The sequence below is a fragment of the Tamandua tetradactyla genome, chromosome 7 (genome assembly GCF_023851605.1).
Source record: "Tamandua tetradactyla isolate mTamTet1 chromosome 7, mTamTet1.pri, whole genome shotgun sequence".
NCBI lineage: Eukaryota > Metazoa > Chordata > Mammalia > Pilosa > Myrmecophagidae > Tamandua > Tamandua tetradactyla.
In genome coordinates, this window is record NC_135333.1 from 148,931,262 (window position 1) to 148,956,990 (window position 25,729).

General features: G+C 31.6%; 1 protein-coding gene across 3 annotated transcripts in view; it reads right to left on the bottom strand.

Moving 5' to 3' along the window:
• Positions 1-209: 209 nt before the first annotated feature.
• Positions 210-25,729, bottom strand: part of PPP1R12A (protein phosphatase 1 regulatory subunit 12A) — a 144,651-nt gene continuing 119,131 nt past the window's right edge. For 2 of the 3 annotated variants that reach the window (XM_077111517.1, XM_077111515.1), the window contains 11 exons: positions 24,633-24,723; positions 22,830-23,030; positions 22,501-22,669; positions 20,524-20,645; positions 17,927-17,992; positions 15,991-16,007; positions 14,653-14,785; positions 12,603-12,707; positions 7,993-8,040; positions 5,148-5,198; positions 210-2,353 (listed from right to left, as the gene is read on the bottom strand). In XM_077111517.1, coding sequence (XP_076967632.1) covers positions 2,267-2,353; positions 5,148-5,198; positions 7,993-8,040; positions 12,603-12,707; positions 14,653-14,785; positions 15,991-16,007; positions 17,927-17,992; positions 20,524-20,645; positions 22,501-22,669; positions 22,830-23,030; positions 24,633-24,723 — 1,090 coding nt within the window. In that variant the 3' untranslated portion in view covers positions 210-2,266. Of the gene's footprint in view, positions 2,354-5,147; positions 5,199-5,918; positions 5,950-7,992; positions 8,041-12,602; positions 12,708-14,652; positions 14,786-15,990; positions 16,008-17,926; positions 17,993-20,523; positions 20,646-22,500; positions 22,670-22,829; positions 23,031-24,632; positions 24,724-25,729 lie in introns of all 3 variants that reach the window. The other variant, XM_077111516.1, reaches the window with a different exon arrangement.

Consider the following 25,729-nt stretch of genomic DNA (forward strand, 5'->3'; position numbering starts at 1 on the left):
ACTGGTATACAGATTGCATAAATATGGCAATTAAATTGTATTTACAGATGTGCATGTACAATGTTGTGCAAATTATCACAAATTTACAATTTTGAAAATTACTCAAATTGGTATCCAAATAAAGCAATTAGAGAAAAAATACCCATGCAGAATTTAAATGTCTCAGAACAAAATCTAAATGCCTTCAGTAAAAGTTCACACATTTAAAATAGTTTTATTCATTTTATTTGTATATGTCAAAATACATTTTTATTTCCAAAATAGTGGGTTTTGCAACTAGTTTCATGCAGAAACAAGGTCCGCTCAATACTACCAATAAAATCAATATAGCACAGTAGCTGTTCAGTTTTAGATACAAAGAATAAATAACCTAAATACAAAACATTAAAATATTAGAAACATGTATTTAATCATTCTTCACAGGCATCCAAACATCACAAATATAATCCTTAGCATGCCTAACTGTTGTGCAACCAGAGCATGTTGCAGTCACTCAAACTGATCAATTATCTGTATATTTTACCTCCATAGAAGACCATGGAAATTCTCTGTATTCAGACCCACCATTCATACAGTTCAAATATAACCAAAAATAAAATTCCCACAACTATCCTTGTACCTTTAAAAATCAAGAATCCTGAGCTTGGTAGTAAGAGCACAACCTTATATCTTCATAAAACCAATCGAGAAAGAGGACTTAAAATCCTACTTACCAAAACAGCGTTACCCAACCCCAAAGTAATCTAAAGTAGGCAGTAGAACACAATGACCTTTTAAAATGAAGGGGTACAAATTCACATTTAATATAGTATACAATACAATCAATAATACAATTCACTACTATAAGCTTTACAATGTACAATTTATTTAAATGGCAGAACTGTTCAGTGGTTTTTAAAGAGACAGTTATGTGCCAGAAAGATGTTATATTTTTTGCATGGTTTAATGGAAATATAAAAGCTATTTGTCCAAATAAAAGCCATCTTCATTATGTACTTGGTTTTGCTTTTTAAAAAGGCCACTGAAATGTATAAAATGGTTTGAACATGATGGTGGTATCAAAGTTGATGCCTCTTCACATGGCAATAACAGTGCATTTAACAGTAACTCACAGGTTAAGTCTGCAAATGATTTCATAGCATTACTTTGGCTAGCACAACAGTTTTAGACAGCACTCAGATAAATATAGGTATGTGAAATGTGAAGCAATTACCTTATGCAACTTTAACTATAGTTGAATACTATCAAATGAAAAATAAAAATAAAATTAAAAGCACTTTACAGTAGAAACCTTTTGTAAAGATAGGCTCCATATAATGTGTAATTTTTAGTCTTTGTATCACTTTGTTAGCAAATTCTGTTTGTAACACTATTATGGAGTAGCCTACTTTGCATTAACAGACATTTGAAATAAGAAAATTGTCAAGCATGCCATGTGGTGATCTAAAAATCAAAACAATACACTTATTTATATACAGCATCACTCAGTACCTGCTAAAATGAATGTGAAGATTACAGAATCTAACATTTTATTCTACAATAATAAAAATAAAACAAAAACAAAGTGACCAATGAAGGCAGAAAATAGGACTTAAAAGAATCTAATTTCAGTTGACTTTAAAGCATTCATACAAGAAATAAATGCATATTGCACAAACAGTGACAGCAAATATTCCACCAAACAATTCAGTTCTAGGTGGAAGACAACACAGCACTAGCCTAATACATAACAATCATCTGAGAAAAGCAAGTGTTCTTTTCTGGAAATGAAAAAGCTGTGAAAACATAGAAAATTCTGCCACATGAAGAGTTACAAGAAAAAAATACAAACCCAAACTTAGATGTAAAGCAAAACAATTAAATACCAAAAAACTGGAAACTGTGGCACATCAAAAAATGTTGAATAACTGTCTTCTGTGAGAGCTGGAAGTTTTTGTTGACACAAAAGTATTTATGTACAACTAAGGCTTACTGGTCAAATTTCTGAGGCGTATCTGGCCTTGAACACTTTCCTTATATGCTGGAGCTGTAAACAAGTTTTCTCAGTCATTAAAAAAAAAAAAAAAAATCTCAGCAGCTGCATTAACATGAAACAATGGTCTTGATACAAAAAAAAAATTTTAAACAAACCCTAGATAAGAGGGCATTTGGCAGGATATTCGAAAATGACAGTCTCTAAGGAATCTTCACAGGCTTCCAGCGACTGCCAATTATGGTCCACTGGGTACTAGTATGTGCAATTCCATTACTTGCTGCTTAAAAAAAATTATTTGGAAAGTTTGCTTATAACTCTGATCAAGGCCCCATTTTCATCCTTTAGCCTCTGATTGTCTGCTTTTAGATCTGGTAACATCTACAATGGGAAAACAGAGGAGTTTATTTCAATAAAAAGATAAAGTGTTCACATATTAATGTTATATTTTCACCACAAAACACATGAACGAGCTTTGACAGTTATATATATTTCTAGTGGCTAAAACATATATCAGAACAAAAAACCCCTAATATTGTGAAGCTAATTAATTTAATAAATGACTGACTGAAAGGTTCATTCTCCCAAAGTACCAACTGAAATTTATTAAATCATTTGATTTTATGACTCACAAACACGCCATGTTAGAACAGCCAAGAAAATGAAGACTACTTTTGTTAGCATACACTCTTTAAGGGAGTTCCTGTCAGCACCTAAACCAAAACCTTTTGCTTTATATACATAAGATCTAAAACCACAGTAATTACTATTGTTTCACAAGAAAACAAGCCATTCAGAAAAGTTTTGAGGGACTGGGACTTGTGCTAAACTACTAAAATTTGGTAAAGGATTCATTTACCTTACAAAAGTTTAAGTGCCTAGGACAATGTCTGATCCAAGATGGAGCTCATTAATGATAACAAAGCAATTACTATTATTACAATAGCATAAAATAATTTATAAACCAGAGCAGTAAATCTGCATTTATGAAAATATCCAGCATAGGTAAAACAACTAGTATTTGAATCAAACAGAAAAACACACTCTCACATCCTCAAAATAAAACAACTCAATTCTCTTGATTTTATAGTATTATGGAAGAGGGGGGTAGCAACATTATAGGTTAACTGGGCTTTCTACTAAGAATGATTAAAATTATATGTGCTTTGCCTAGTTTGCTAGGAAATGGAACAGCTTATATTTTGGACGTAAAAACTTGTCTTATTTAGGTATACCAGAATCAGTTTAATTTTAGAGAAATGCAAACATAGTTTTTACTTGCTTTCCTATAGATAATATATTCCTCCCCTTAAGAATCCACACTTTCTAAAGTATCTATTCTATTCTTAGAATTTCTCAGCTTTCAAAATGTATTAGATTATCTAATTAGATAAAGCAAAACTTCTATTTGGAAAACTACCTTAAGTAAAATCCTCATCTTTAGGAGGAGTTTAATTTTATATGGAACCAATCAATTCTTATCTGTGTTCAGAATATCTGTGTTCAATTATAAAATAATCTGAAGTTCACATTAAGATACTTTATATTAAGATACCTTCAATATAAAACTGAATGAATATTAAATAAGATGGCTCTGACTGAAAATTATATTACTTTGAAAAAGATAATGCATGCTTAATTTCAACTTAAAAATGTATGTAAAAATTATATTGCTTATATTCTATTTTCTTTCCAGTAAAGAATTTTAAACAACCATATTTTAAAACCCTAAAATATTCATAGAGCCAAACATTTGCATGAGCTTTGCAACAGAACAGACAAGTCTTCTAATTCCTCATTCCCTAACTTTATTGTAGTTTATCAGATGCAATATACATTAGTGACACTTTCTAACATTTTGAGAAGCCATGCATTATTAAACAGTCATATGACAAGCTCCAGACACAATGGCATTAATTTGTAAAAGTGGGCTCAAGACACGTTTACTAATATAAAAACACCCGCCTGGCTCTACCAAGAAGAAACGATGAAACTATAAACTATAGGTTCACAGACTGCAGTTGCCTACAGAACCCTGAGCGCTTGGCTACCACTCTTGTCAAGGCCCTATTCTCAGTCAGCAGTCGCTCATTTAACTCTCTCAGTGTTTCAATTTGCCTTATTTGGTGCAGGTTCTGCAGGAATCAGAACATAAAGAAATAGGAAGAAAAATAAGAAAATTGGAAACAGTACAATAAGAATATAAAGAATCACAGGTAATGAATAAAGGAGTTTAAAAATTAAGAATTTAAAAACAATATTCAAAGAGATTTAGAAAGGTACCATGTATTTCTAAAATTCCATTTCAAACAATACATAAGCAACTAAAACCCAACAGATTTGTCCCAATCTTAAAAACCATTCAGTAGTTATGTTATTCTAATAACAAGATAAACAATTCAGTAATAAAACATTTAAATCATGAAATTATAAGTCTATGGGCACAATTTCCTAAGTATTAGTTCAGTAATTCACAAATAAACATTTTGTGCAAGGCAATGCGACAAGAGGTCATCATTTAATTATGAAATTTTTTTCTACAAATACCATTCCTTTCAACATTCATAATAAATATTTCCATAAGTAATGCAGAGGTCAATAAAATATAGCTCTGCCTGTCTGATCTTCTAATGTACTTTATTTTCAAAGGAGAATATTTTGTCTATATTGATCCCCTCACCCAACCCCATGTACTCTCCAAGGAACAGGAGTATAGAAACATGTAAAAAATGAAGAATAATTTAAAAATATATATTATTTAGCTTAGCAATTATACCTTAGTCAAGGTCTACTAGTTTGACAGCTTTTAAAAGACATGGGAAATATAGTTACTTGCAATATTTCTAAAACAGACCAACATCAAATGAACGCTAAAAAGAGAAAAGGAATGGGATGATTGGTAACCAAAACAAAATTAAAATTCCAAATCTTATATCATTATTGTGTAATTTCTTTTATACCTGAACTTTAAAAGAGCTTTATACATTATTATAAAAAATGTGAGTTTCAAATCCTCTCCAAGCTTACAGCTCACCCCAAACCAGGACTCAGGAAGAAAAACAAGCACAAAATATTTATAATTCAAAAATTATTGCATCTATAAAATGTCTTCATATTATTATAAAATTTAAGCTCATGAACAGCACCTCTCTCATAAATAGCATGATTTACTTACTTTGAGCTCTTCCTCCATCTCAGATATTCTTCTTTCTAGAGCTCTTCGTTCCTAGATCAATATAAGTTACTGGTATTAATTATGTGATTATCACATTTTAAAATATTCTTCTACATGGTGAAGTAGTGACACTTTAAAATCAAAGATCAAATCAGGAGCAGTGTAGAAAAAAGATGTGACGCCAGTGATGTGTAAAGAGCTTTCCAAAATGCTATAGAGAAATAAATATGAAGATTTGTATTTTTGTTACTTTTAATAAGTTCTTTCTTTAAAGATTTGAGTTTCTGGTAAGATACTCTAAAACATGTTCAAACTGTTATTTTATTTCAGGTATAACCTAGAGAGACAGTAAATTAATACCCAGGATTGTACAGAAAAGAAAAAAATAACTCATACAAAGATGCAATTACACTACAGTGTGAGAAGCAGAAAAGCAGAGAAGCAAACGTGCCTGAAATATGTGTACTTTAAAATCTCAAAAGGAGCTAAGAGACCCTTATCTTTTCCACCCACAATATTTACTAACCATTATTTAAGCAATAAACTTTGGTTGACACTGGGTGTAGCATTAATGCAGTGAATCTAATGGAGAAGCAACTGCAGCATTTATTTTAAACTATCTCTTTTCAAAGAGTGACAGGCAAAGGCAACATACAACACATTATTGCAGTGTACTCTTTTCTTCCCCCTTAAATAATAAGCATTCTAGGGTGTTATGCAAAAAAGCAAGCAGCAGTATTTAAGTGCTGTAAAACTTTGGTTAGGTCATACCGCCCAGAAGATACTGACTCTTGCCGGTCACCTTTCAGATACAAACCATTTAAATTTAGTTTAATCATATTGAAACTATACCCAAAACATAATTTCCCAGATTAATAATTAATGTTGATGTTTAGTAAAATAGTTCATTTACTATAAATGTTAATATTTTTAGAATTGTGGTTTTTAAAAACAGAAATCTAACTTTCGTTTCATAGTTACCATGTTATTCTAATACTGGCATGCTTAAACATTACATACACAGAAATGCTTTTATATTTCTCCTAGTTAATAACAGAACTACGACAAGTTCATATAAATCACTGCATTTTTCAACACACTAGCACATAAAGTATCAAATTTGATTCTCACAAAGTTATGAGTCTCACTTGTTTTAGGTGTCTTTTTTTAACTACTTAGTGGTAAGGCAGGACAAAAACTTTGTATCAAATTGCCTGATCCCACTGGCATAATAAAATTTTATTTGAGAGCTGTAAAAAATAAAGCCAATTTTTTATGTTGAACAATTAAAGTTATTACTAATATTTAAAAAATATGGTTAAAAGATAATACATGTAAAGTGCTTAGTTTAGTGCCTGTTTAGTATATATAAAGAATGCTAAATAAATGCTAGCAGATATTAATACCATTATCACAGGTCTATTATATTGAGTGGATTAACTATTATGTAATATATCTGCATCTGACAGGCAAAAAAGGAGAAGGCTGGATGAGAATGCCAGAATGTGAATATGTGTGCATGTATAAGTCTAGAAAAAAAGATGAAGAATAGATACCAAAATATTATTAGTTATCTCTACATGATTACTACGGATGCCTTTCATTTCTTATTTTGCTACAATTTTTATAATAAACATGCCTTACTTTCACAAGAAAAATCCATGACCATTAAGTATATTATGTTACCCATCTCAACTACTATTATGGTTAACAGAGAACTAATTTTACTAATACTTATCAGCAAAATAAAATTCATCAACAATTATAGTGTTAAAGAATGTAACAATCAACGTTATATTTAATGAAGTGATAAGTGATTCTATATTTTACCATAGTTATACTAATTTTTTATTTTCCCAAACTATAATTTTCAAAATTTGCTGAAATCATAATAAAGCTGGTAGCTACTGCAAAGCTACAATTAAGCAAATGATGCAGACATTGACAGACTATGTTTATTTTTATATTCCATATTTTTCATCACTCCTTGTCTAATGAAAAATGAAAACTGGTTATTAAATGATTTATATCAACTGCTTCTGATTACTTATTCTTTGAACCTAGATATCATAGCTACCCAGGATGTAATTTCTTCTCTAACTGAAACCCTGAAAGTCTAATCAGTGCTAAATATACTCCAAACATTCTTTTTTTGCACTTTTCTTTAATTTCTGGATCATTTATGCATTCTTGATTGCTCTGATCACACTTGTAAAGTATTTCTATGGTTACTACCAAGTCCTGAGCAATAATAGAGAGAAATGCAAGTGAATATGACATAGTCAGACATAACATAAAAAAATTTCAGAAAGACATAAAATGGTAAAATTATCACCTATAATCTTTTTCTTTGGTTTAAATTTTCCTACTATAGAAATTATTTAAACACCGAAGTAAATATAAAATGTTTTAAGTGTTAAACGTAATTTTGAAAAGGTATAATAAAAATGACTGGATGTCCCCAGAATCTTAAAAAAATTTCTTCAAGAACTAAAATGTTTTAATTTTGCAACTTAAATGCTTTTGGTATAAACCATAAAAATCAAAGCAAGATAAAATGACATTTCAAAAATATCAGATTCACTATCACAATGTATATATTTCAAGATGGCTCTAATTCATTAAAAAAATAACATGGTAAATTAAGTCTATGTAACAAGGTAATTTCATACCTAGCAAAAATCCAGACCTTTAGAAAGAAGCAAAGCTATAAAGCCTATTTCCTAATCTAATTAAAACTACCATTTATGAAAACAAAACAAAACAAAGCAACAAAAAACCTACCATGGCTTCCACAAAACAACAAAGGAGAAATGATTACTTATCCAATAAGATGGCCACTTACCCTTTTTTCCATTTCTAATAGTGACCTATCAGCAAATCTTTCTTGTCTCTGCAACATAATAAAATTATAAAAGGAATGTAAGTGCCATAAATACAGTGCGAGAGAAAAACAACATATTAATTTCCCTCTAGTGAATATTAAAATAAATCACATTATGCAGATGGAGTAATTAACATACAGGTATAAGCAAAGAAAAGAGCACAGAGGATTTGTACCGAAATAATAAGAAGTAAAAAGAAAATTTACAAACAGAATGGTCTCACCTTGTATCTTATGTTCTGTATATCAGTTTTCCTTAAATCTTTACATAGTTAATTTAGCTGGGGGTGAATGAAACCCAAAACATCCTAGTTTTTCCTCAGATACTCAAGCCCTCTCCTTTTCTGAACTGCCAGGGGGAATGGATAATCGGAATGATCAGATTGAAATGTGTTTATTACCAGCGTAAGTCACTTAGCATCCACGCAGACAGACCAGTAAAAAGTTCTTTTTGCCCTCTCCTACAGCTATTTTAAGTCTTACTTATTTTCCCTAGAGTCCTCTTTTCTAATCATTCATGCTCCAGAATGGTGAGAGGATTCATGTTTTTCACTTGTGGGAAGACCTAACTAAATAGATTTTCTTTTCCTGGTGAGCTCTCGTGTAGTCTTTTTTTTGTTTGTTGTACCAAGTGAGCTTTAAAGTTGATAAAATCCTGAAATTCGGGTTTGGCTCTGGGGAGAGAGAAAGGCTCCCTTGGCTTTAAATCACATGTTGTATCCTATTTCAGAGCTCTGCATCGGGAAGTTGTACATGAGCCTAGCTAAAAAAAAAAGTGGTATCTTAGTTCTTATTTACAGCAACCTTTGTATAATCATCTCCCCTGGGACTCCTGGTCAATATATGCTGAAAATGAATTCATCAAAAGGCTCATTCTCAAGATGCCAATCTGTTAAATAATCAATTTGACCATTTTTACCAACAAAAATGTTTTTACTAACTTTAACAGGAGTGCTCCTTTAAGGTTACTAAGCAGAAGGTAAACTTAAAATATATATATCTCACCATCAATTAATCACACTACAATGTTTAATGTGGCAATTTTTTGGCTTATAGTCACTTTTTAAAATATTTCTTTATATACGTTTTTCTTTATCTACCCTGTCTGTATTTATGTCTTAGACTATTTAGGACTTTTAATCAATTTTTCTTTTAACCTTGTACCACAATTTTTAAAAACTTTTTATTTTGAAATAATTTCAACTTACAGAACAGTTGTAAAAATAATATAAACCCCATAAAGAGTACTCCAACATATCCTTGTATGTCCCCTAGGGATCCAGATTCATCAATTTCAACATTTTGCTACATGTGCCTTATCATTTTCTCTCTATCTCTATGCATGTATTTACTGAACATTTGAGAATAGACTGCATACATCATGTTCCATGAACAAGACTTCTATGTGTATACGTCAGGATATTTACTTATGTAACTGCCTTAAATGCAGTTAAGTTCATGAAATTTAACACTGATATAAAGCCTCACAGACTATATTCCAGTTTTTCATATGTCCAATAATGTCTTTTTGAACATTTTCTCCATTATTAGATCTCATCCAGGATTATGTATTTTATTTAATTGTCACTGTCACTTTAGTTTCTCTTTCTTCCTTCCTTATATTTTAAATCTGGGAACAAATACATAACATAAACTTTTTCATCTCAACCATTCCCATGTATATCATTCAGTGGAATAATCATATTCCCAATTGTACAGTACCCTCACCATCTATTATCAGAACTTTTCTTTCATCCTAAAAAGAAAGCCTACATATTATATATTAACTTAGCATCCCCTAGTCCCCTACCCTTGGTAACCTATAATACTCAATTGTCTCTATGAGCTTGCATATTCTCTGATATTTTCTTTGTGGTTTCAATGGGGTTTAATTTTAACATCTTAAAAATCTTGTAACTATCTTGTTCAGTTTGCTATCAACTTAAGTAGCATATAATTTTTTTTTATGGCTAAAGAATATAAAACTAAAGAACTAATCATAGTCACGTATCTTTACTTCTCTATTGTTTTAAAGGTTTTATGCTTTTGTGTTCAATCTTTCCGGAAAACAACAGACTCTAATTCTTGGTAGAAATTAAATTGAGAATTTCAAATATGATGGAAGTTTCAACTAATTTTGATTTCTTTTTGATGTTTTAGAATCAAACATTAAATTAAATTAAAATTAAAATTAAATTAAAATCTATATTTTAATTACTGAAATATGAAACAATACTGATATGCCATTTGAGAATCTGCAAATGAATCAATCATACAAATTTTTAAATGACATTCAAAAACACCTGAAAGAAATCAGAAATACCTGAAACCATGTTATATTTTAGATGGAAAATCAGCAATGGGAACACTTTAGCATTTTTAGGACTCATTTGCTAATTTCTTAGGCAAAAAATCAACTTCAGCTTAGTTAATATTTTTGTTAGATATTCCAGGTAAACTGTAAAAATCACTATTACTAAATCTGGTAAACTCACCGTTTGACAAAGTAATTATTCAGAAAGCAGATTTATGATGAACTGGCCTATTTCCCTCTCTTGCAGACTGTACAGTAAGGAGGAGTGGCTAGCAAATAAACTGAGACCTCAAGATTCTTAGTATGATAGTTCCCTATTAAAAATTCCATGCAACCACAAAAATTGCCACTACTATGCACATTCATGGACAGTTATGGAAGCAATGACTAAAAAAATCAGTGGAAGGAGTCACAGTACACTTAAACTCGGAATAAATGCTATAAAGTTGTCAGAGAAATTAATGTTTATCATTCTTACATTTCTGTATACTTCTAAAATTTCAAATAGCATTTACGTAGTTTTTCTAACTTAGATATTCACTATTCACTTCAAATATTTACTCAATACTTTATACTCTGAATTATGCTTCTCACTATTAACTCAGGACACTAAGTTCTTACCAAGGGAGATGCTTACTTTTTAATCCAGTGACTTGTACCTCTGACCACAAACAACAGTAACAGAAATTCGTACTAAGGCAGCCTTCCATAGGTTATCCAGTGACCTACAAACACTAGCAGGGCTGCTTCATACATACAGAATTGTAGCTGGCTAATTTAATCAGTTTCCCCTCTCTTGATGTGTTTGAATGAGAGATAAACAGAAGAGGTACATGACAATAGAGTAGGGAGAAAAGCAGAGAAACAGAGAAGGCAGTAAGTAGAAGAGATACAGATTAGTCAAGTCATGAGTGCTATAGTAGGCAATAATGGTGCATATCTTTATTTGAAGAACTTATGACCAAGTCCCTAAGGCTGAAGCTATGTTCAGAAGGCAAGTTATGTTATTATTAGATCTGTATGCTCACTAAATAATGAAACCTGAGGGATGATGACAGGGCATTAGTTTCACCCTGAAGTTTTAGCACAGCCTCCATTATGTATAGTCCATTGCTTCATAACATAAGTGTTTAACAAAAGGAAAAGGGGCCCAGTAGAAAATACAAGTGCAACATATACAATGAATTTTAAAAATTATAAAAAAGATGTGTGTAAAAGAATGGTCAAAAGAAGTATGCTGAGTTCAAGTATAGAAGTGGAGATGTCATTTTAGATCTGTGTTTTCAAGCTGGATTACAAAATTTGTGCTACAGAAATGTGTTTATCCTAGAAAGTCCTAAGTTAAAATTAAGCGTTAGTTTTCTTAAAAATTATAGGACTCCTCAAATCCTTTAACATATAATCATACCCTGTAAAAGCCCCAAGACATAGAATATGTAGCATTTCCCATTTCTTTGATCACAAAGCTTTTGATGGGGTGAGGGTTGGAGAACGCGGGGACGTGCCTATTACTACTTTCCAGAATTAATGCACCCCATAGAAAAAGAACTTAAGATAACAATTGCTCTACAGATTCTAGATCATATGCACAAGACCTTGAGTTTTGTTTGGCTATCACAATTTTATTATCTAAAATGGTCTCCACTGGGCTATTGTATAGGTAGGAGAAAGAAGGTAAGATAAGGGGAAAGAAGGTGTTAATGATTGGGTGCACAGGTGGTTCAATGGTAGAATATTCACCTTCCATGAGGGATTCCTGGACCATATATCCCCCCAAAAAGACTTAAATTATCTTCTTCCAGTACAGCTATAGTAAGTAACTTTTACTTGATCAAACAGGAAATATTTATAATAAATAAAAATTATTATAAGGAAATTTTTGGCTAGAAAGATTCTGTATAGATGCTATTAATGCTTTGCTACATTTGGTATGGTGGAAGTAAGCATTTAAATCTTTCATGCATTACATCATAGGTATTAAAAGGCTTAAAATAACCCTTACTTTCCAATATGAGGCTATACTTTTGCATTTTTTCATTTATTTTAGATTCATTTTCCAGACCATGTACCACCAACCGCACACACATACACACCCCAACACAACCGCCTGCCAAAAATTTACTTTAGAAAAGAAGTAAATGAAGTCATCAATAAACTACATCATTTCGATTCCTTCATTTCAATGCCCCCCCTTTTTTTTTGATAGAATACATGTCAACTATTACTTTCAGCATTAATAGAAAGAAAAATTACAAACCTGGGTGGCCTTTTCCAATTGCAATTTAAGATCTGTCAGTTCCATATTAGTATCATGTAGCTGTGCCTTTAACTTTTCATTCTCAGCTAGAATTTGTTCATAAAGCTATAAAAAAAAAATAGCGTAGAACAACAAATTACTTTTTGGCTCTCCTAAAAGTTTAAGAAGGTTTGCCATAGATTCCTTTGCTATAATAAGAAAGGCTAATGTAACATACGAGCTATTAAAGAATATATTAAAAATATATTTTAATACTCTGTAATTACAAGACAGAGGCTGTTTATCATGCAGGTGTTCGTCCCACATAAACTTTTAAAAATTAGTCTCAGCATTTAAAAATTAAGACTTTACAGAATCTGACTTTCTAGGTTCTCTTTACCTGCACAGTAACTACAGGCCGGAGCTTAGGAGCCACTGTGATCTTTATATGGGGTTTGTGCACTTTTCTGCTCATCACAACACTTGTATCCTTAACTGATGGAATATCAGTTGCATTTATCACTAAACTTATACTGCTTATAGTAAAGTTAAAAGAAAAGTGAACTATTTCTTGAATCAAACCCAAGATCTTCTTTTCCAATGTTTTCTTTTCTCTCTTTGATAACTATGAAATCTACTACTGTACTTCTTTTTCTTCCCCATCTCTATTACTATCACTGTAATTCTGGCTATGATCACCTCTTATGTAGACTATCCTAATAAGCAAAATGTTTTCCCTCACCTCTCTCTAATCTGAGTTAAATTTTCAAACTTAACATTTCATACTTCTGACGTGACAACCACTCCATCACTCCTCCACAAATAAGAAATCCTTCAGTGGCTGCCACCGCTCCTAGCATGAGAGTATCTTAGATGACCTGTAAGGCCCCGCACGGTCTGGGTCTGGCCCGCACATCCAGCTGCAACCTCTGCTCTACTGGCCACACTGAAACTCAAATTCCTCCAAGACACCAAGTACTCTTCCCTTACCACGTTCATATTCTTGTACTTTACTCCATCTGAAATACTTCTTCTTTTCTGCCAGTTAACTACTAATCATCCTTCTCTTCTTGGCTCAAGCCTCACTTTCTTAGGACACTGATCTCCAGGTTTCATCACTTTCCTTTCTTATATTCTTTTTTTTTTTTTCACATGGGCAGGCACCAATAATCGAACCCAGGTCTCCAGCATGGCAAGCAAGAATTCTGCCACTGAGACACCATCGTACTACCCCTTTCTTATATTCTTTTATAATTTTTTTTTCTTTACTTCAGGATAATTGTCTGTCTCCCTCACTAGATGGAAGATGCCCATGAGAGCAGGTATAATATCTCTGCCTACCTGTCCATAAGTAGAGTCACACTGCTCAGCACAGTTCAGTGTTCAGTTCTTTACTGAATGAATGACTGAATCCTATCCTAACGTAAACCATCCCCCTTTCTTCTCTTGCTGACTGAAGACTTGGCTTGTAAGAAAGCAGGTAATCCAAATAACTGCCATATACCTGGGGACATGTACAAATACCACGAGCCTTCTCTTTCTCTACCAAACTTCATCAGATTTATTCCAAGCCTATAATATGAAGAATCACAATAGTCAGAATATTAGATTTTTCATTTTCTGGGGTTTAGTCCTTAATCACTTCCATTCTCAATTCTTAATAGCACTTGAGCTACCACAAGGCTTTCAGCTGCCTATGAAAAACTATACTCTCCTATGAAAAATGAAGTTCTCTGTTTTCTGCTTCCTATTAACAAACAGATAAACAAAAGAGTGTGGTGTATCAGCATACACACAAACCTACTGATTGCCTATTTCTAATTCAATCACTTTATGGCCTGAGACACTTAAATGTGAAGTAAGAAAGTCCTGGGTACTTTCTTCTTCCCTTTAAAAAACAATAAAACAGCTATTTATTTCTACTTACCATTACTTGCCTAAAACCGAATATGAAGAACGTTATTTCAAATATTGATTTCATTATGAGATTTTAGGCATAATATCCAAACATAAAAATCTAGACACAAAACTAACTTATTTTTAATTAAACATAACTAAATAACCCAAGTACCTTTTTAAAGTCAGTTGAATCCTCCTTTTCTAGCCTGCTACTGTAAGGTTTTCTTTCTTCTAAGTAACTGTATGATCCAGAACGACCCAGCAAGGAATCATACCGATCACTAGCTGTGGAACTGGATTCATATCTTCAAAAGATGAGTTTAAATCAAAATCTTTATTACAGGTTTTCACAACTTACATTAACATGCATCCTAGTGTATATTAACTTGATAATCCAAAACAGTAGGTAACAACCCACCTCAGCTGGTATCTATTCCATTTTTTTGGTGACAGAGAATAAATAAGCTATTTTTTATATATCTGTGGTTGTATTTTTCAAAGGTCTTTGAACATGTCAGCAAATTCTATACTCTGAGAAGTTATTTTTAATACTACTAAATTTTCATTAGTAGAGTAAGGGACTCAGAATTCCTTTATTTATAAGTCAAAACTGGTTTTGCATCTAGAGATAAAATATTTTATTTGAACAATTTGAAATTGTACACCCCCCCACACACATATTTTAACATTTCGGAAATCAGGACATGTCTTACAAATGATGGTGTTTTACAGGTTAACTGGTAGCATTTTCCTTTTTCTTTGTTGTTGGTACATAGTATAGTAATGTGTTTTAAAACTACCAGCATCTTAAGACTTGATGAGATTCAACATATACAAAGTATGAGATAATGGGTTTGTTTTAAACAGGAAGAATATTACCTTACTTGTAATTGAGAATCTCTTACTATCTGGTTCTGAATTCAAGCCACATTTTCTGATAAATACTAATGTCCTGGCATTTCAATGCAATAGAATCATCAAGCATATAAAAATGTGTTCTTGATCTCACAGGGCTCTAGTTAACAACGATGGGCAAGTGAAGTGAAACGGAGATTAGATTCAAGGATATATTGGAGCCTTCTGAAGAGATGAACAATTTTGAGCTATATGACACTTGCTTTAAAGCGCCTTGTTTACTTTTGTTTTATCTAGCAGGGCAAAGAGAGAAGATTCTGAATACCTGTCCAATAAATTTCAGGCAAGAGTGGGTTTCATCAGTACTTTAATGTTAACAATGAGATAGTATCTGTTGAGGCAACTTAGGCCTAGAAAAACGTTAAGAAAAGTTAACCACTATTGTAGAGATTCAGGAAAATAAGCATCTTTCTTGGTGATCTACTCTAATTGCTGAAATAGAAGTAAAACCTTTGACTAACAATGATTATGTCATCTAAATATCCACCGATTTTTATTACTCAAAAATCATATCAACTTACAAAATTCATGAATAACATTTTTAGCTGGGATAAAAGAGAGCTAAAGGTCAATTTAGAAAAGAAATAAAACATACCTTGAAATGGAATCCGTCTAGAATGAAAGAAAGAAAAATAAACATAGGCATACCAAATTTTGATGCTTTCATGAACCTATTAACTTATATCAACACTGGTTTCACACTATTAAACTAACTTATCTATTCACTATATATGCTTTTTAAAATATGTTGTTCTGAAGAGAAGTTCTAAAACAAAGAGCTAGCTACTGTATATTTTTGCATATATAATACCATACAATTATATTAGGCAATTTACAGACATCTGTATGAGTTCCTAACAATTTCTCATATACTAATTTTTAACCAAAAGAAAAAAATGAGACTAAGAAAAACCCACTAAGCATTAGAAAGACAAATTTTATATGAAGGAATGTCATTATTATACATTTATTTTTCATTTTTTTTGTTTTTGAGGCAATAAAATGAGGCAAACAAAAATGAAAACCTAAAACATTTTATGCATAATAGTACACACATATTTTGTTAAAAATTTATTTTCTGGAAATCCAGCTGGACATTCCTTTTAAGGTTTAGAAATTAGAGAATAAGAAATTATGATTACTATAAGCTAATTTTCTCTAACAGGTGATATGCTATGCTGAAATTCCGCTAACTGTTCTTATCTGAATAGTAAAATGATTAACAGGATAAATAGCTTTCTTGGGTTTTTTTTGGTACGTGTGTCATCTGTATCTCTTTCTCCCAAAGTATTCACTGGATTTATAATTTTCTGCAAGATAACTATTCAGAAGTGGTTTGTTAAATTCCTGAATCCAGATATTTGTTTTCTCCCATTATGGTTATATTTGAGAATACTATAAAATTAGCAGGAGTCTTTGGAACTACTTCAAGTCTATTTGGAACTAAAAATGTTTTAGTAAAGTCTATTTAAATTTCTTTTGCAAATCCAATTTTGCTCTTGCTTCCTGCATTTTAAAATTCTTTCCCCAAATAAAATATTCTTTTAATTTTTTTCTGATTTTCAAGTAATAGTAATCTTGTATAAAAGTACAATGATATTAAAAGTTTCTCTGTAATTCCCCATCCCTCCATTCTCTAGACAATCACTGATAAGTTTTGTATACATATGATATCTATGTAAACACACAAAATAACTAGCTATCCATATATATTTTGTTTATCATAATAACAATGTTATTATGATAAAGTAATTCAAATGATCTGGGATGAAACTTTATCTCCATTTTCTTTTGATTTTTATTCTTAAGACAGATAGTTTGAGCTCTGTGTCCAAGTGGATGGTATCCTTTAAAGTATTTCTGTTTTCTCTGATGGGAACAGAGGGAAAATAAGGCTAGGGAAAAGAAACTTTCACCATTTACTATCTGTATAACCTTAACTCATCCAAACTTGCCTTAGTTTGAAGGAACTCAGTTCCTTCACCAGTATTAAGATAAAAAAAAAAAATCTTTTGCAGAAGATTGCTGCGAAAATCAGTTGTGATTACGAACGTGAAAGCCCTTTGGAGACTTGAGAGTTCTAAACAAACATGAAAATTTTTAAAGAGGCCTATTGTCTGCTCTAGCACATAGCCTTGTCATTTACAGCACTAAAATCTGGGCCTGGAAGGTAATCTTTGCTTCAGTATATTCTCTAGATACATTCCTTTATTCAAGGGTAGGATTTCCTTTTTCTTTTCAACTCTGAAGATTAATTTACATACCATAAACTACATCCATTTAAAATATACAATCTGATGAATTGTGACCATTGTGTACATCCATAAAACCACCACTACAATCTCTAAAATATTTTTTAAACCCCTTTCTAGTCTATCTGTAATTCCTAGGTAACCACTAACATTATATCCCCAGCATTTAGGTACAGTGTTCAATAACCATTCTGAATGAAGAAACATAAATGAATATAATTAAATAGTAATCCTGGAAAAATACGACGATTTCAAAACACAAAAAGCAATGTTATTTACCTGAGTCTCTTTCTTATTGGATCCCTCCTCTGTATCTGATTGTTGTTCTTGTTCATTTTCATCACTCTAAAACAGATTGTCAATATATTTTAGAAAAGTAAAGGTAAATTTCAAACAGTTGATATTTAAGAAGTTCAGAGCTTTTCTAACTTAAAACGACTCTTGAGAAAAACCTACCATGAAATAGATCAAAGGAAAAATTGATTCTTAAGTAGAGTTTTTCTATTCTGTTTGGTGGAAGCCTATTTTGTCAGGTGAAGAACAACTTGGTTTATGGAACAAATTCATATTGAGGATGAGGAAGTTGGAGGCTTGACATGAGAAAGAGAGGAGAAGATATTCCACTTTATATTGTAAACAGTTGTGATACTACAACTAAACTTTTTAAATAGTCAATATAAAAGTACTTTTAGCTGCTCAATTACAATGAGGCAGCAAAAAGAACAGAAATTTTACTGTTTAAGTAAGAAAAGCTAGAGTCTATAAGCTTGGCAATATTTCTACAACAGTCCTACTATGTTTGGATGGTTCGTCTATTTAAAAACTTCTTGGGTGTTTAGAGCACATCAAACAGAAAATTAAGGTCTCAGTTGACTAAAAGTCTCCCAGACTACAGGAATATTCTACTACAAGGTCTTGAAAATCTCAACAAGATTTAAAAGGTTAAAGGAAGAGAAAAAAGAAATTTACATTCTAACATACTTGGCTCAGGATCCTTTAAGACTATCCTAGGCTTTAAACTAAATCACCCTATCATTTAGTTATTTTCAGTTGTGTGATTTTGGGAACACTACTTAAACTTTTTGAGCTATCATTTCCTCTTTCATAAAGTAGGGATAAAAACCTTACAGAATTTTTCTGAGGATTAAAGAGATTCTTTGTATAAGCTACCATTTGGTACTTAAAAAAGACAGTATCTGTTAAGAAATGGACAGGGAACATCAATAATGATGATGATAGTAATATTTATTGATATGAATTCCATGTCATGAACTGATTGCCATTACCCACTGGAATCTTATGGGAGAACAAAAGACTGGAAATATAAAAGTGTAGAATCTCTGAATTTCTGAAAGATAGTAACTAAACAAAGGAACGTAATAATATAGTAGAGAAAAGAGCTGCCTAAATCACACACTGCCCTTTCTTTGACAAGAGTCCTTGGCTCTTTTTGTATGTTGTCTGCCATAGGTTCAAACTTGTGGTTATGAAGGGGAAAGGAGACTTGTACCTTGATGGCTGATTAGAACTCAATCCAATGCTGAATCAAATTAAGAAGATGGAAATTGTCAACATGGATCTCAGGAAGGATCCTTAAAATGCTGGTAAGTGCATGACTTTAGAAAGTGGAGTTTTGAAGGGAGAACTGGTCTGAATAAAAATCGGGGAAAAAAATAAGTACTAAATGACAGAGCTTTGCCTATAAAATTCCCAACACACATCAGTTATTAAGAAGATCAAGTAATTTTAAATAATAGAGTTACTATGTTACGGTGCTAAGACAGTGGGGTTTATTTTATTGTTGTAAAAATGCTACTGGATAGTCAATTAAAATCAACTAGATATTATGGACCTTCTGACGGAAGGACACAATACTCTATCAAAAAATTCTTGAACCAGAATCTCAACAATCCTTTGGACCCAACTATCAATTTACATGAAATATTAAAAGAACAGAGGAATGTGTTAAACCACACTTTGGAGATGCAGTGACTCAATTCCTTAAAAAACAAAATGGGCACAAAGGGGAAATTTACTGACTAAAAGAGACTTTAAAGGAACAACCAATAATAATATATGGTCCTTATTTGAATCTTAATCAAAACAGCCAACTCTAAAACAACAACAAAGTCACTTATGGCATGTATGAGCCAACTGGAAATTAAAACTCTGACTGGATTATTTGTATAACAGTACTGGATAAAGTACTGTATAAATTTACTGATTAGTTTTATTATATAATTTTTAAAAAACATAACTTCAATAATTAAAAAAGGGAGTCTTTATCTTTTAGAAATAATACTGATTTACAGATGAAATGATCTTCCTAGAATTTTCTTCAAAATAATGTAGGAGTTGGGGAAGTGGATAGGAATTTAGGTGAAATGATACTTGGGGAGGCTTTTTACTATTCTGTTACTTTTGTATATGTTTGAACTTTTCTATATTATGAAGAACAATGTCAAGCACACAATCAGGGGTTAGGAAAAACTTACATTGTACAGGATTAATTATTATAATTTCATGAATAAAAAAGCACTGCTTCTATCCAGCATCCCTCGAAATGGAAATAATTCTGTTATAATAATTTTATAATGATATTAGAGTTTAGTCATTATAAAATAATCAACAGATGTATTATAAGCTGGAGCTGTTACTGTTTTTACTCCAAAATTGGAACAGAACTCCAGATTTTTAGTGACAGCAAAAACTACATAGTTGTTAACTATCACTACAAAGAAGGACTCTACTGATTTAAGTCAGACCTAGAAAACATAGTGATAGTTTAAAGAATTTGAAGTACACTAAAAGTTATACGTATTTTTGAAAACATTAAAACATTATGAAGTCATGACATTTTAATAGGATTTTCTCACATCTTGTGTCCAAAATGAAACTCCGGTAGATCTTCTTTTCTCTCTTGGTCGCCGTCGTTCTCTGATTGATTTAGGTTGTGATTTATCTTCTCCTTCTTTTTCCTCTTCTCTTTTTTCTCCCTCTGTTAAGGATTACAATGATCCACATGACTGCATTGTTTCATGATAGTGTTTTGCAAGGTAAATGTAAAATCAATCTACTTTGTGAAGGAGATTCTCTGACTGGAATTCATTTTTGCTCTTCTCAGTGCTCCTATAATCTTAAAGCCTTTCTTTTGTCACTCATATCAGAATTCCATATATATCTGTATCTCTCTATAGATACAGTCTTCAGGATCAAGATGAGAACTAATCAATCATCTTCACCTTCCTATAGTGCCTAACACAAAACTTTTATTCTAAAGACATATTTCCAACAATAATACCCAGAGTTAATATTTCAAGGGAAAAGAAAATAATTCTTAATGACAGAACAGCTAGTAGGTATCATATAAAATTATGAGTTTATGCTTCTACTACTGCCAGCAATCATTACATTTCCATTGGCTGGTATCTAAGACCAATTCCCTTTCTTTTGGAAAAAAAAAATCTGTTATTAAATATTAAATATTTAATTTAAATATAAGTAAATTATATCAGTAAATATAATTAATCAATATAATAATATTAATAATTAAATCATATTAAAAATGTTAGTCTTGAAATTTCTGTTTCCTTTCTGAGACAGTTAAAATGTCTTCAGGCTTACCTACTAGATGACTATTAGGGCCTTTGAATATGCTAAAAAGGTAGAGGTATGTAGAACAAAAACAACATTAAAAATGATTTTTAAAAAGCTATGGGTTGGGGCAGGCCACAGTGGCTCAGCAGGTAGAGCTCTTGCCTGCCATTGCCAGAGACCCAGCTTCGATTCCCAGAGCCTGCCCATGCAAAAAAAAGCTATGGATAATTAGCAAGAATCATAGCAAAATAAAACCCACAATCAGTATTAAGAGGGATTTTTAAATTGTTTTAGGAATCAGTTTAGAGCAGAGATCTCTAAACTCTCCCAAATAGCTCTTCCCATCATGCAGGTAATATAAATGGGTAAAAGGAGCCAGGAAAACATTATTCAAAATGGGGTACAATTTCCTACCATTTGGTTCCAGCCAATTGTTGACATGTGAGAATTCATAACCACTATTGCCAAATCTTCCAACTTTTTAAGAGAAGTTGGAAATCTGAGTTTTTATGTGAATAGCCCTAATTTTAAATGTTTGCTTAAAATTTTTACAAATGTTATGCTGGCCTCACACCGAGAGGTTTGAAAAATGGAAACATTTCAACGATCAAGAAAAGGCAGCTAATTAGTAATTAAGAAAAACTTTCTGATGTTCATCCTAAATAATCACTGATAATATGATTACTACTATAAGATTTAGTTTTTAAATAGAAAATGCCTAAAATCAGGAATAATTTGATTTAGTATCCATTACTGAATTAAAGCAGGAATTAATTAGAATTTAAATAAGAAATGCTAACCGTGAATATCAATTTGCCAATGTATAGCTGAGGAATCTATTTCTCAAAGAGAAAGTATAAAAATAATTTTTCTGTTAAGAACATTACATGTGTTAAGTGATTTTAATTTAAAACAATGTCATAAAAAACATTTACGATCTACCCAGTAGGCAAGAAACGGCTTAAAGCATTCAAAAAAGTACTGCACTAATAAACTGGCCCAGAAATTGTCATCCACTGGTTCTTCCATATTGATTTTTCTTTGGATGTGGACATGAAGAGTTTGTGAAATCTTAGGTTTTATGAAGATATAGGTATAAAGCCCAAATAAAAAATTTTCTATTTTTGTCTTTTACTTTTATCACTCTCAACCATCACCAGTTTAAGAGGTTCTTTCTTTTCTGCTGATCTACTAGGAAGAGCCAACTCAAATGATTATTTGAAGGAAATAGTGTTTTCAAAACTTGGTTTCCTTACCTCTTTCATTTTCTTTTGTTAATCCTCTGGAGTAAGCAGATGTTATACCTACAAGACTATTTGGCCTATTTAGTTGACTGGAAGCATAGAGTGAACTGCTCGTGGTAGGAAGCGAAGAAGATGGAGTGGTTGAACTGGAAGTTGATGCTGGTCTGTAACGCTGATAAGTCTATGAAACACCAAAATTAAAACACAATGAAAAATAAAGAGAACACTTAAATTTATTTCAAAGGAAAAGTATTTACTGCTCTAATCATGCCAAGGTAATTCAGATTTCCAGTTAAAATCCTTTCAAGTTCTTTGTAGATGGTTTCTTGGTATACTATTACCTCATCATACGTTCTGGAATATTTTTGTTTATATTCATCTTCTCTAGATGTTTCTGATTCCTTCTTTTCTTCCTGTTTTTCTTTATCCTGTTTTTCTTTTTCCTCTTTTTCTTTTTCTTCATTTTCTTGTTCTCTAGTTCGGGTAGATCGACTTCTTCCTATTGTTTTTTCAGCTTCCTGAAGATCAGTCAATGTCACTCCCTATACACGAAAAAGATACATTTCTTATGAGATGCATTAATGCTCATCCAAAGGAATATTTTAGAAGATGTAGTAAGTATAAATGTATTAAAAGTCAAATTAGCATATTTGGAATTCTTCTGCAAACTGAGAAACAGATTTTCTACCCAGCAAGTCACATTTATTCAATGAAGAATCATTGTGACCAACAGATTGATAGGTCCTGGAAAAGATAAAAATATGTGTAGGAAATCATATCTACATTAAAAAAAGTAATGATATAGCAAGGCAGATGACAGAAAAAAACACCATATGAACATATAATGTTCTCAAGAAGTTCAGAGATTGGAAGAACTAACATATATACTGTTATATATATATTGCATTATATGTATTTGTGTTCCGTATATATGTATACATTCATAATATACATATTTTGTCACTCATATAAAAACTGTTAAGGTTTAGCACAGAAGATTTCAATTAAGAAATAATACTTCAAGGTTAGGCCTTGAAGAACAGGTATGATTTCAAGAAGTAAAAGGCACAAAGGAAAATTATGTTAGCAAATACTTCAGCATGAAAGTTAAATAAGCTGAAGCCAGACTGTGGAAACTGGATGAAGAGAAAGAGACAAAGGGGTATACCAGAGACATAATTAGAATGGCAAGGAGGAGGTTAGGTGGTAATAACTAGCCTGCCTGACATTTTTCTCATTCTTGCACATTAGCTGTTTCACCTACATAACATAAGAGGTCTATTTTCCCCACCCACCCTACCTCCACATACTCATAAAACTCTTCAATAATTATTAGACATAGTTATTAACATGTGATGGTTAATTTATGTATCACATTGGCCAGGCTATGGGGTGTTTGGTCAAACACTAGTCTAGAAGTTGGTTAAAGTATTTTGTAGATAAAATTATCATTTACAATCAGTTGACTTTAAAGAAGATTACCCTCAATAATGTATGTGTGTGGGGATGGGGGGGCAGTAGTGTCATCTAATCAGTTGAAAGCCATAAGAGTGAAAAACTGAGGTTTCCAGAATATAAATTTTGCCTCAAGACTACAATATCAATTCTTGTCGCAGCTTTTTTTGTTGCTGGTCTTCCCTGTGGATTCTAGATTCGTCAGACCCCATAATCACACCTAAAATAAATCTCTTAGAATACATATATGAATAGGATGTATATGTATATACACACACATATACACAGATATCCTATTGATTCTGTTTCTCTGGAGAACTCTGATACAACATTATGTATGATTAATTCATTCTAACATTTATCAAATACTGTGTTACACTATATTAAGAATAGGGGAGTATATGTTTGGTGGATATGGGATGTCTATAAATAAAATTAATTAAAAAAAGAAGAATGGGGATACAAATTTAAATATTCAAAAAAAGGGAGAAAGCATACAGCTAATTAGAAGAAATGTAACAGTGAAGGTACAGACATATTGTTATATTCAAAATGTTAGGGAGGATTATTAAAGCAATCTTTATCTTATAAATCTACTCACACTATATACTGACATCAATATCTTCACAGAAAAGGGAAAAAGAGGCAATTTATTTTGAAGCTTTATATATTATACATATTAAACATACCTGTGTTGATCTTCTAGACTGTCTTGCTTGTCTAGATCTTGCTTTTCTTTGTGATTCAGACTCTTCATCCCTAACAGGAGTGAGGTATGATCTACAGTGATAAATAAAAATTATTAGCAGGAGATATAATATCTGTAAACGTAATTATATGTGAATGTGCACGAATGAAAAAAGTTTAGCATTTTAAATGGGTTTTAAAGTCTTCAAAAATTGATTGCAACCACTCTGAAATTCAACACGGCAATCTGACAATTTCTTTTTAGATTGGAGCTAATCATTAACATGTCATATATTTCAAGTTCTTCCTAACTACACTTTGTTTTTACCATGCAACCTAATATTAAGAAGCTACATTTTAATTTTAAAAAGAAGCTACACTATTAAGAGATAAAAGTATTTCATCAACCAGAGAGGAAATTCATTTTTTGTTGTTTTTTTAACTGAGGAAGTTTGATTTTGTCCCCAAAAGCATTAGTTAAAAATGGATATCTAATCTTGGCTTTGAAGCAACCCATCCAATGCCATTTTTTAAAGTTTGTCTTAACAAAATTTACCTATTAATCACACCCCTTTAATAGGACTATTTCTATTTATTTTTTAACTCTTACTGAAAAGGGGTTTTAAAATTCTTTTCTACCTAACAGTATTTTCAAATGTTTGAAGACAAGTATCAAATTTCTTTCTAAATCTCTTACTTTCTAGGATAAACAATTCTAGAGTCTTCAATCACTCCTCACAGCTCACTTTTTGATTCTGTGCAACGTCACTGTAGACTAAATGTAAAGCTATATAGCTAAACTGTAGAATGTCAATGTCTTCTTATAGTACAATGTCCAAGACTGAATGTAACATTCAGGCTATGGGGTGATGAATGAACATGAAGTCTGTGTATTCTCAGTATACTTTGTATTAATGATGTTTTTTAGGAGGTATCACATTCCTTAATACTTTTAATTCTCTAAAAATTCAAGTGGCTTTATACATGAACTACTTTTAAACTAGCAGCTTACTTTGGAGTAACTGATTTTCTGATATAAAGAAAAGAACTTGGCATTTATCTTTACTAAATTTCATTTTATAAATCTAAACTTATGTTC